This window comes from Hypomesus transpacificus, unplaced genomic scaffold (genome assembly GCF_021917145.1).
Source record: "Hypomesus transpacificus isolate Combined female unplaced genomic scaffold, fHypTra1 scaffold_127, whole genome shotgun sequence".
NCBI classification, from domain to species: Eukaryota; Metazoa; Chordata; class Actinopteri; order Osmeriformes; family Osmeridae; genus Hypomesus; species Hypomesus transpacificus.
This window is the reverse complement of record NW_025813704.1, coordinates 538,028-549,679: the sequence shown is the minus strand read 5'-3', so window position 1 is coordinate 549,679 and position 11,652 is coordinate 538,028. Positions and strand designations below refer to the sequence as shown.

At 49.9% G+C, this 11,652-nt stretch overlaps 1 protein-coding gene across 1 annotated transcript; it reads left to right on the top strand.

Annotated features, from left to right (window-relative positions):
• erbb2 (erb-b2 receptor tyrosine kinase 2) lies at window positions 1-8,610 on the top strand (the record flags this gene model as incomplete). The annotated part of the gene is made up of 15 exons (XM_047050730.1): window positions 1-38; window positions 467-557; window positions 649-803; window positions 1,064-1,111; window positions 1,308-1,446; window positions 1,694-1,816; window positions 2,282-2,380; window positions 2,659-2,844; window positions 3,244-3,399; window positions 3,685-3,760; window positions 4,024-4,170; window positions 4,254-4,351; window positions 5,099-5,272; window positions 6,211-6,592; window positions 6,717-8,610. Coding segments are annotated over 15 exons (2,244 nt in total), but the record flags the coding sequence as incomplete, so codon positions are not given.
• Between the last annotated feature and the right edge of the window lie 3,042 nt (window positions 8,611-11,652).

Here is an 11,652-nt window from a genome sequence, read left to right as displayed (position 1 = left end):
GGGGCGGAGTGTGTGGAGGACTGTCACCTATACCAAGGGTGAGACAGTCTGCCTGTCTGCCTGTCTGCCTGTCTGTCTGCCTGTGTCTGCCTGTCTGCCTGTCTGCCTGTCTGTCTGTCTGTCTGTCTGTCTGTCTGCCTGTGCCTGTCTGTCTGCCTGTGCCTGTCTGCCTGTCTGTCTGCCTGTGCGTTCGTCTGGTTTGTTTGGATGTTATGTTAAATCAATGTGAAAGTGAAAGGCTGTGAGTGGTGTTGATGAGGCATGAGAGTGCTGCCCTCCAGATCCAGACTCTGGACCCACACCAGTCTGGTGAAAGGATTTGTTATCATGGGGCAATGGAACACACTACTTAAACAACTTGGTATTTATTTTGTGTGTATGTGTATCCGTGTGTGTGCTTACACGTGTGTTTGTGTATGTGTGTTTACATGTGTGTTTACATGTGTGTGTTTACGTGTGTGTTCAGCTCTGTGCGGGAGTACCAGAACGGCTCTCTCTGCAGCGCCTGTCACTCAGAATGTCGACCAATCAATGGCTCCGCTTCCTGCCATGGCCCGGTAAGACCACTCCCAGTGTGTGTGTGTGTTCAGCTCCCGTTTTCATGGTTTATGAGTACTTTTAACCCCCCGCCCCCCTCCCCCTCGCCAGGGGCCCCACCAGTGTGCGGAGTGTGTGCACCTGCAGGACGGGGGAGTGTGTGTGTCGCGCTGCCCCAGCGGGGTGAAGGAGGAGCAGGGCACCGTCTGGAAGTACAGCAACGCCAGCGGGCACTGTCTGTCCTGCAACACCAACTGCACACTCTTGTGAGGAGGACCGCCAACACACGCACACACACACACACTAAGACTGGCAAACAACCACACAAGCACACACGCTAACACACACACAAGCACACACACATGCAAACGTACACATGCAAACACACAGGCAGAAACACAAGCAGTCACAGACTTATGCAAACTCAAGCACACACACGGATCCTCAAACACACATCCCATGTTGTCCCCACCCCTGGGTGTATGCCAGTGCTTCATGCTAACTGGCCTGTCGTCCTGTCTCCCAGGTGCACGGACATGGACGAGAGAGGCTGTCCAGTTCACTCCCAGACAGGGTGAGATATGTCTGGAGCTTCAGCTCAGCAGGAAGTCGCATCTTCTCTGGGGCTTTAGTTCACCTTTACTGCCCCACTTAGGGGCAATTTGTTCTGCAGCATGAAAGTTAACCACCACATAGAGACCAGACACACAGATGAAAAACAGACTTTAAAGAAGTAAAGCTCAGATGGATGTGTGGTTGTCTCTTTGCAGACCAGGGACGTCCATCGCGGCGGCGGTGGGCGGAGTCATTCTGTTCCTGATCCTATTGGCTCTGCTGGTGTTCTACCTGCGCAGGCAGAAGAAGCTGCGCAGGAAGGAGACGATGAGGAGGATCCTGCAGGAGCACGAGGTCAGGGGAAATTGAGTTCTTTATCCTTTCAAATCAGTTGGTTGTAGTTCACATATTGAGAGGAAGCCTGCTATGGTAACTTTCCTCCTGATTCACCCTCAGGAAGTAACAGGGTTTAGTTCAACTAAAATGGATGTCATTTATTTAAAAAAATTATAAATAAAAATTAAGGCAATTTGTCAGTAAGCATAATGGGAGTTGTAGTTCTGACGGAGGGGCCCTCCCACTGGTGTGTGTGTGTGTGCAGCTGGTGGAGCCTCTAACTCCCAGCGGCGCCGTGCCCAACCAGGCCCAGATGAGGATCCTGAAGGAGACCGAGCTGAAGAAGCTGAGAGTGCTCGGGTCCGGGGCCTTTGGCACCGTCTACAAGGTCTGCTGCTAGTGCTGCTAGTGCTGCTAATGCTGCTAGTGCTACTAATGCTGCTAGTGCTGCTAGTGCTGCTAATGCTGCTAATGCTGCTAGTGCTGCTAATGCTGCTAATGCTGCTAGTGCTGCTAGTGCTGCTAATGCTGCTAGTGCTGCTAATGATGCCAATGCTGCCAGTGCTGCTAATGCTGCTAATGCTGCTAGTGCTGCTAGTGCTGCTAATGATGCTAAGGATGCTAATGCTGCTAGTGCTGCTAGTGCTGCTAATGATGCTAATGCTGCTAGTGCTGCTAATGATGCTAGTGATGCTAATGATGCTAATGCTGCTAGTGCTGCTAGTGCTGCTAATGATGCTAGTGCTGCTAATGATGCTAATGATGCTAGTGATGCTAATGATGCTGGTGGTACTTGTGGTGCTAGTGATGATAGTGATGCTAGTGCTAACCCCGAGCGTTGCTGTGGTTACAGGGGGTGTGGGCTCCTGATGGGGAGAGTGTGAAGATCCCGGTGGCCATCAAGGTTTTGCGTGAGAACACTTCTCCTAAAGCCAACAAGGAGATCCTGGATGTGAGTATGTGTGTGTGTGTGAGAGCATGTACACTCCTCCTAAAAGATCCTGGACTTCCGGCCCCCAGATGTAAGGGTCAGGGGTCAGGGTCAGGGTCAGGGGTCAGGGGTCAGGGTCAGGCAGGTCACGTTCCAGACAGCAGATAGAAGGATGAGGTCAACCTGACGTTTTCTTTTGTCTTGTACATACTGCCTCACACACACACTGTCTCACACACACACACACACACACACTGCCTCAAACGCACACACACACACACCTCCACACACACTCGCAGGAGGCGTATGTGATGGCGGGCGTGGCCAGTCCGTATGTGTGTCGTCTCCTGGGGATCTGCCTGACCTCCACGGTGCAGCTGGTCACCCAGCTGATGCCCTATGGCTGCCTGCTGGACTATGTCAGAGAGAACCAAGAGTGCATCGGCTCCCAGTGTCTCCTTAACTGGTGCGTCCAGATCGCCAAGGTGAGACTGGGGAGGAGAGAGGCCATCTAGACACACTGCTGCTGCTGTTACTTCAAAACTGCTCGCAAAGCCATTTTAGTACATCAACTGTCTGTCTGTGTGTGTGTAGGGGATGAGTACATCAACTGTCTGTCTGTCTGTGTGTCTGTCTGTGTGTGTAGGGGATGAGTACATCAACTGTCTGTCTGTGTGTGTGTGTGTGTGTGTGTAGGGGATGAGTACATCAACTGTCTGTGTGTCTGTCTGTGTGTGTAGGGGATGAGTACATCAACTGTCTGTGTGTCTGTCTGTGTGTGTAGGGGATGAGTACATCAACTGTCTGTGTGTCTGTCTGTGTGTGTAGGGGATGAGTACATCAACTGTCTGTGTGTGTGTGTGTGTGTGTGTGTGTGTGTGTAGGGGATGAGCTACTTAGAGGACGTCCGTCTGGTGCACCGGGACCTGGCAGCGCGGAACGTCCTGGTGAAGAACCAGCACCACGTGAAGATCACAGACTTCGGTCTGGCCCGCCTGCTGGACGTAGACGAGACCGAGTACCACGCCGACGGGGGCAAAGTACGACCCCTCACCCTCCCCTGTGTGTGTCGTCACCCTCCCCTGTGTGTGTCGTCACCCTCCCCTGTGTGTGTCGTCACCCTCCCCTGTGTGTGTCGTCACCCTCCCCTGTGTGTGTCGTCACCCTCCCCTGTGTGTGTCGTCACCCTCCCCTGTGTGTGTCCTCACCCTCCCCTGTGTGTGTCGTCACCCTCCCCTGTGTGTTTGTGGCAGAGAGACATGCCTGATGTGGGACTGTGTGTGTAAGTGTGCAGGGAGTGTAAACTGCTGTCGCTGCCCTCTCAGGTCCCCATCAAGTGGATGGCACTGGAGTCCATCCTCCACAGGAAGTTCACCCACCAGAGTGACGTGTGGAGCTACGGTTAGTAGCAACGCTCACCTGTTTAACCAGGTCTGCCAGCCTCTGACTGGGTGTACATATGTTTAAGACTGTTTAAGGGTGTGCAAGTGTGTAAGATGTTTTTGTGTCTGAGAATGTATAGGAGTGTCCAAGAGTGTCTAAGAGTGTATAGGAGTGTCTAGGAGTGTCTAAGAATGTCTAGGGGTGTCTAGGAGTGTCTAGGAGTGTCTAGGAGTATATAGGAGTGTGTACCAGTGTGTGACTGCGTCCGCCTGCGTCTCCAGGGGTGACGGTGTGGGAGCTGATGACGTTTGGGGCGAAGCCGTACGACCAGATTCCAGCGCGGGACATCCCCGAGCTGCTGGAGGGAGGAGACCGCCTGCCCCAGCCGCTCGTCTGCACTATTGACGTCTACATGATCATGGTCAAGTGTGAGTGCTTCACTGCTGCTGGAGGACAACTGGGTGGCTGTGATGGTTACGTGTTGTCATGGTTACATGTTGTGATTCGGCAGGCTGGATGATTGAGCCAGACAGCAGGCCGAGGTTCAGGGTTCTGGTGTCAGAGTTCAGCGCCATGGCCCGTGACCCCTCCCGCTACGTGGTCATCCAGGTGTGTGTGTCTGTGTGTGTCTGTGTGTGTCTCTGTGTGTCTCTGTGTGTGACAAACCTAGGGTGATATAAGAAAGATGTTCCATCCTTTATTCCCTCCCTCCCCCCCCCCTCCCTCCTGTCTCCCTCATCCTTCCCTCCTGTCTCCTTCATCCCTCCCTCCTGTCTCCCTCATCCCTCCCTCCTGTCTCCTTCATCCCTCCCTCCCTCCCCCTCCCTCCTGTCTCCCTCATCCCTCCCTCCTGTCTCCTTCATCCCTCCCTCCCCCTCCCTCCTGTCTCCCTCATCCCTCCCTCCTGTCTCCTTCATCCCTCCCTCCCCCTCCCTCCTGTCTCCCTCATCCCTCCCTCCTGTCTCCCTCATCCCTCCCTCCTGTCTCCTTCATCCCTCCCTCCCTCCCCCTCCCTCCTGTCTCCCTCACCCCTCCCTCCTGTCTCCTTCATCCCTCCCTCCCCCTCCCTCCTGTCTCCCTCATCCCTCCCTCCTGTCTCCCTCATCCCTACCTCCTGTCTCCTTCATCCCTCCCTCCTGTCTCCCTCATCCCTCCCTCCTGTCTCCTTCATCCCTCCCTCCCTCCCCCTCCCTCCTGTCTCCCTCATCCCTCCCTCCTGTCTCCTTCATCCCTCCCTCCTGTCTCCCTCCCCCTCCCTCCTGTCTCCCTCATCCCTCCCTCCTGTCTCCCTCATCCCTCCCTCCTGTCTCCCTCATCCCTCCCTCCTGTCTCCCTCATCCCTCCCTCCCTCTCCAGAACGACGAGCAGATGAGCCTGTCGTCCCCGGTGGAGAGCCAGTTCTTCCGGATGCTTCTGGAGGAGGAGGGTCCTCACATGAAGGATCTTCTGGACGCTGAGGAGTACCTGGTGCCGCAGCCCAACTTCTTCAGAGCGCAGGGATATGCCCCCTCCAGACACCCCTCTCACAGGGTCTGTCTCCTCTGTCCTCATCTGTTTCCTCTGTCCTCCTCTCTCTCCTCTGTCCTCATCTGTCTCTTATGTCCTCATCTGTCTCCTCTGTCCTCATCTGTCTCCTCTGTCTTCATCTGTTTCCTCTGTCCTCCTCTCTCTCCTCTGTCCTCATCTGTTTCCTCTGTCCTCCTCTCTCTCCTCTGTCCTCATCTGTCTCATCTGTCCTCCTCTGCCTCCTCTGTCCTCATCTGTCTCCTCTGTCCTTATCTGTCTCCTCTTATGTCCTCTCTCCTCTGTCCTTATCTGTCTCCTCTTATGTCCTCTCTCCTCTGTCCTCATCTGTCTCCTCTGTCCTCATCTGTCTCCTCTTTTGTCCTCTCTCCTCTGTCCTCATCTCCTCTGTCCTCATCTCTCTCCTCTTATGTCCTCTCACAGGGTCTGTCTCCTTTGTCCTCATCTCTCTCTTCTTATGTCCTCTCTCCTCTGTCCTCATCTCTCTCCTCTGTCCTCCTCTGTCCTCATCTCTCTCCTCTGTCCTCATCTCTCTCCTCTTATGTCCTCTGTCCTCATCTCTCTCCTCTTATGTCCTCTGTCCTCATCTCTCTCCTCTTATGTCCTCTCACAGGTTCTGTCTCCTCTGTCCTCATCTCTCTCCTCTTATGTCCACTGTCCTCATCTCTCTCCTCTTATGTCCTCTGTCCTCATCTCTCTCCTCTTATGTCCTCTCACAGGGTCTGTCTCCTCTGTCCTCATCTTTCTCATCTTATGTCCTCTCTCCTCTGTCCTCATCTCTCTCCTCTGTCCTCATCTCTCTCCTCTTATGTCCTCTCTCCTCTCTTTCCTCTTTCTTTCCTCTTCTCTTTTCTCCTAGCTCTCTCCTCTCATGTCAACAACCAGCCTTTCTTACCCCGCCGACTGAATGAAGTGTAACGTTCTGGTGTGCTTGCTATTCCCAGAGCGCAGACCAGACCCTGGAAGGAGAGGGGCCCATGGCCACCGGCCCTAAGGGCATGTACTCCTCCCTGGGGACCCTGGGGCGCAGCCAGTACCCCACCTTGCCCCTGGGGGGCGGCAGCAGCAACGGCCCCTGGACGCCCCCGTACCCCTCGCTGGCCCGGAGCCCGTCAGCGGGGGGCCAATCAGACTCAGTGTTTCTGGACGGGAACTGTGAGGACGCCTCTGCCGTCCCGGAGCGCTACTGTAAGGACCCCACGTTCCCCGGCGACGAGGAGGGGAGCGTGGAGGAGACAGATGGCCCCGCCCACCGCCTGCAGCATCACAACCACACGCTACCCCGCGGGAGCCAGCGAGCCGGTCACCATGGCAACGCCGCACCAGGTGAGAAAGCCAGTCACACACACACATCGAGGTACTCTTTCTCACACACACCTGGGTACACACATACAACCTCCGACAAACTCTCCTGCCTCTTTGCCCCCCCCCGCCCCCTCCCCCCCAACAGAGTATGTAAACCAGCAGGTGCAGCCCCCCCGGCCAGCCCTCCCGGACCGCCCCAGCACCCTGCCCCGCAGGCCCCAGGACAAGAGGAGGCCCAGCGGCCTGAAGAACCCAGAGTACGGCCTGGCCCCCGGACACAGTGGGGAGCACCCAGAGTACCTGGTCCCTCTCCCCACCTCCCCGGCCTTCGACAACCGCTACTACCTGGACCTGCCATCCACGGCCTGGGCTGGGGGGGAGGCAGGGGCGCCCAGACACGTCAACGGGTTTGTGACGCCCACAGCTGAAAACCCAGAGTACCTGGGCCTGGCGGACACCTGGGGGGGCCACACCTGAGTGAGAGGGGTGTGGGGGAGAGGGGGAGGGAGGGGTGTGGGGGAGAGGGGGAGGGAGGTTGGCCGCTGCTGGTGGGATGGGCAGAGTAAGGGATGTGAAAGAGTGTGTGTATGTATGTGTGTGTGTGTGTGTTAGTGAGACAGGATGTGTAAGTGTGTGTGTGTTAGAGCCAGTTAATGAGGGGGATGGCCTCATTGTGAACAGATGGTGGCCTTGGTGGGACAAAATATGTTTACACAGCCTCTGAAACAACACCAGGTACAAATGTACTAGTTGAAAAGTTCTCAAATCCACACGGTACTAACAAGCCTGGCTGGATCTGCAGGAGAACCCAAGTAACACTGGACTGTGCAGATGAGTACAGAAATCCATCTTTTCAGTGAAGTTTTTCCTCTTCAAGTTATCATTCATGCTTCTGGTGAGAAGATATTTTTTGATGGACTTTTGTCTCCTTGTGTCATCCCGTCTAATCTTGCCTTCCTTAAAAAATGTACGACGCACCAACAGAACAGTACCAATGGAACAGTACCAACAGAACAGTACCAACGGAACACGTACCAATGGAACAGTACCAATGGAACAGTACCAACGGAATAGTACCAATGGAACAGTACCAACGGAACAGTACCAATGGAACAGTACCAATGGAACACGTAACACGCACAAGTCGTGTGGCTTCTCAGTGAGAGAGAACCCCCCCGAAAAGCAGAGACACGTTTAGTATTCTGGCCAGTGACTCTCACACTCTCCTCCTCAGGACAATCAAAGCCATGTTGTTGTGTCCTGGCTGCCTGTCCGGCCAACACCAGGACGCTGTGGGAGACAGACGTGTGTAGAAGACAGGCGCTGCTCTGGAGGCAGACAGCCGTCCACACAGGCTGAACGGGAGCCACTGGACAGACAGAATACTAATCAGTTTCCTTTGACAATGTTATAAAACCTTTCTCAACCTGGTACTGTCAGAAAAAAAAGCTCTTGAAAAGAAACTCTAAATGACAACGTTTCGATGTATGTTTTTTGAGAAGGTTATTTGCATTTTGATCTCAGATGTATACAATGCAGTATGTATCCCCTGTCTTTCTCTTCCTGTGTGGTGTGACAGAGGGGCCAGTGTTGGCCAGTAAAGCCTGAAGCACTTCTCCTTGGTGTTAACATGCATCAACACCATACACCACAGAGGTTAGCCTGTTCTTTATTACTGCAGTTGTATGTATGTGTGTTTATATATATATATGTATTCATTTTCATGTTTTTGCCCCCAAAAATTGGAAAACACTTGTTGTAATCCTCGAAGATGTGTAGAAACACTGGATGTGATCTGAACACTGTGAGGGAGTAGGTGGAGCCCTCCCTCCTTCCCTCCCTCCCTTCCTCCCCACCTCCCTCCCTCCCACGTCCTCTACCCCAGCTCGTGATAATCGATGCATGGTTCAGATTCCTCAGGGGAAGACCCCAGTGAAGTCCTTGTTAATAATCAGCAGCATTTGGTTTTGCAAAGCATGTTCCATGCTGTGGCTGTAGGGCTGGGTGTGTGGGGGTCTGGGGGGTCTGGGGGCTGGGGGGTCTGGGGGGGGGGGGGGGGGGTTTGCCAACCAAGTCAATGGCTTTATTGTTGTGGTACTGGAGAGAAGTGGGAAGATCCACAGCTTCCCAACCAACAGTCCTGTGGTGACAGGGGCAGGAATCTGGTTTCCTGTGGAAGTTAGCAACTTGAGGGGGGAACGAAAGAAAATCCTCTGCATTTGTAATGCATGTGACAACAGAACATACTAGCACCAATAACAGGAAGTCAACCTAAGCACATCTTTACTACTTTCCTCGTGATGATTCTGCCATTCTGAATGTAGAGCAACAAAACAGATCACTTTGGGAATCCAATGGTATAATGCTGAACTTGCCAACAGCTTGAGAACTTCTCCAGGATTCTCAGAACAATGAGTGGAGTGTTTCTGGGCAACAGGGGGAGGGGAAAGCGTTCACCCAAATCTCTACTATTCTGTTCCTCCCCCATTTCTTATGAATAAGGGCATAATACAGCTTCCATCTGACCCTCCCCTATAGACCATACAGCTTCCATGTGACCCTCCCCTATAGACCATACACCTTCCATGTGACCCTCCCCTATAGACCATACACCTTCCATTGATACCTCCATCAATATTTATTCCACTTCCTTTGAAATGATAGCCAACATCCGACAATCCCATATTTGTTTCACTGTGAACTAAAACAATGTCCTGCAGAATCAGAAGATGTTGAAAACCAGTTACCATAGAGACCCCACCACCTCTACAGTGCAGGCAGGTACCATGAGACGCACGTTGAAGGAATTGTGAAAGGCATTGTCTGAATTACTTCTTTTTAAAGAAAAAAACATTTTTTGTACTTTCATTCACAAAAGTGTACATTTTAATACTTTCATATGAAATTGATGGTTTGTTTAATTAGAAAAGAGGGATTTTCTTAACGAGGGTCAACCCATGGGGCCTGTTAGATAAACACAGGTTAAACCCAGTTCTGAACTGTAGACAGACTCAAGGGCTGCTTTAGTACAGAACCACATCTAACCTGTGTTTAAAAAATAAACTGGCGAATGATACTATAAATACATGCCATATTCAATTGGTACAAAGTTAATTTTGGTTTGATGAATTGCGACCAGCACCTTTACTGACTATAGCTGGGTGTTGACATGCAAGAAAATATTTTATGAAGAAATGTTTAGTGTCCATTTTGTATGTAATAATTGTTTATTCTGTATACACCTTGTGTGCCTTAATACAAGGACAATGTCCCTGTTCTCTCTGTGTGGTGTGTGTATAAATGGATTTGGTTAGCTAGCAAGTCCTTTACCTCCTTTAATAGTTATATCCATCGTTATAGACCAGAGTGTATCGAGACCGAGTCCAGACCAAGACTCTGAGGGGTCGAGAGAGAGAGAAGACCAATTTTTTTTACCGTATCACTGAAATAACAATCTCATTGTGTAATATAGCTGTTTAATAGAGTGGTTTGCAGCTGACATTACCTAACATTGATGTAATGTGTAATTGCGATAAACGTTTGACGTGGTTCAGTTGTCTCAGTAAGGGTCTTACAGCATTTACACACCGCTATGTTTTCTATTGGACACTGTTTTGCAGAACTCTCAAGTTTGACATCCAATCAAAGTAACGTCAACAAATAAATTAGACAATGCACAAGAAATTTGGCAATATTCCTGCAGTTTCATTTTTTTTTATTTTTTTTTAGAATATTTTTAGAATTATTTTAGGGAAAGAAAGTGACGTTTGCCAAAAAAATGGTTTGCATCATTGATGAGGACTCTACTAAACTCTACTGTACTCTATTATGCTCTGCTTAAGTCCTCTGTTTAACTGCGTGTGAAAAAGTTTTAGATAGTTTGAAAAAATATATTCAAAAAAACGGTTTGAAAGATTAAAATAATATTTTGGGTTAAAAGTTTTACAAAAATACGTTTGGAAAGGTCAGATTTTTTTTTTAAGGTTGAAAATATATTTTTGTAGGTTTGCATAATTGATGAGTACTTGATGAGGTCTCTACTAAACTCTACTGTGTACTCTACTCTGCTTTACTCTACTCTGTTTTAGGCTTCCCTGTTCTCCTCTCCCCTCCTCTCATCTTTCCTCTCACTGTGCGTGTAAAGAAGGTTACGAAAAAAAAGGTTGGAAAACTTGCTTTTTCTTGTCTGTTCTCCTCTTCCCTCTCATCCTCTCTCCTCTCCTTTCAATGTGTGTGAAAATTATTTTCGAAAAAAGTTTCGAAAGAAAATACTGTATTCCCATATAGGTGATACGTATTTACAGGGAATTTTAAGAATTTTAATAATTTTATTTTATTTTAATAATTTGTAATTATTATTGTACAATAATGATACAAACTGAATAACTGTTGAGTGCATATAGCCATTAGCCAATTACTTTAGCACCAGTAGCTAATCTCGCTTCAGGACGGTCCTCTGCATCTTTTTTAACGGCCCATGTCACCACCTAGTGGTCATAATACAGAACACAATAATGTGCCACAATCTTGTCTAAAAGTCAGTTTTAGACAAGGCAGGAGTTTAGGAACACACTCAAATTTACATTTTAAATGCAATCACTGAAACTTGAAACTAATTTGCCTGTTAATGCCTGCAGTGCAGTGAAGAAAACGATGGAAAAAAATAATGTAACTGGCCCCTTTAACAGTACAACTGGCCCCAGCTTGACCCCCCTAATGAAATGGTCTAACCTCCCCTTCCACCTGCTCAACCCTGGATTCAGTATGAGGGAGGCTGGGCAGAGAGTTCAGCACAACCTGAGCCGCTTCACTTCTGCACCCATCATCCGTACATTCAGAAATGAGAACCAGTAAGTTATCTAAATCTACTTGTAAAAGCTATTTTTGCAAATATAAGTTACATTTGTTGTTTGTTGAGAAAAAACATTATTAGATATCTCATGTTTTCTGATTGTCAAATAGCAAAGGGAAATAAAATTACACATGAAAGATAAAAATCTCGAACTTCTGAAGTAGCCTACTTATTAATAAGCAATCACAATTTAAATATGGATGATAAAACAGTCAAACTTTTTTGTAGC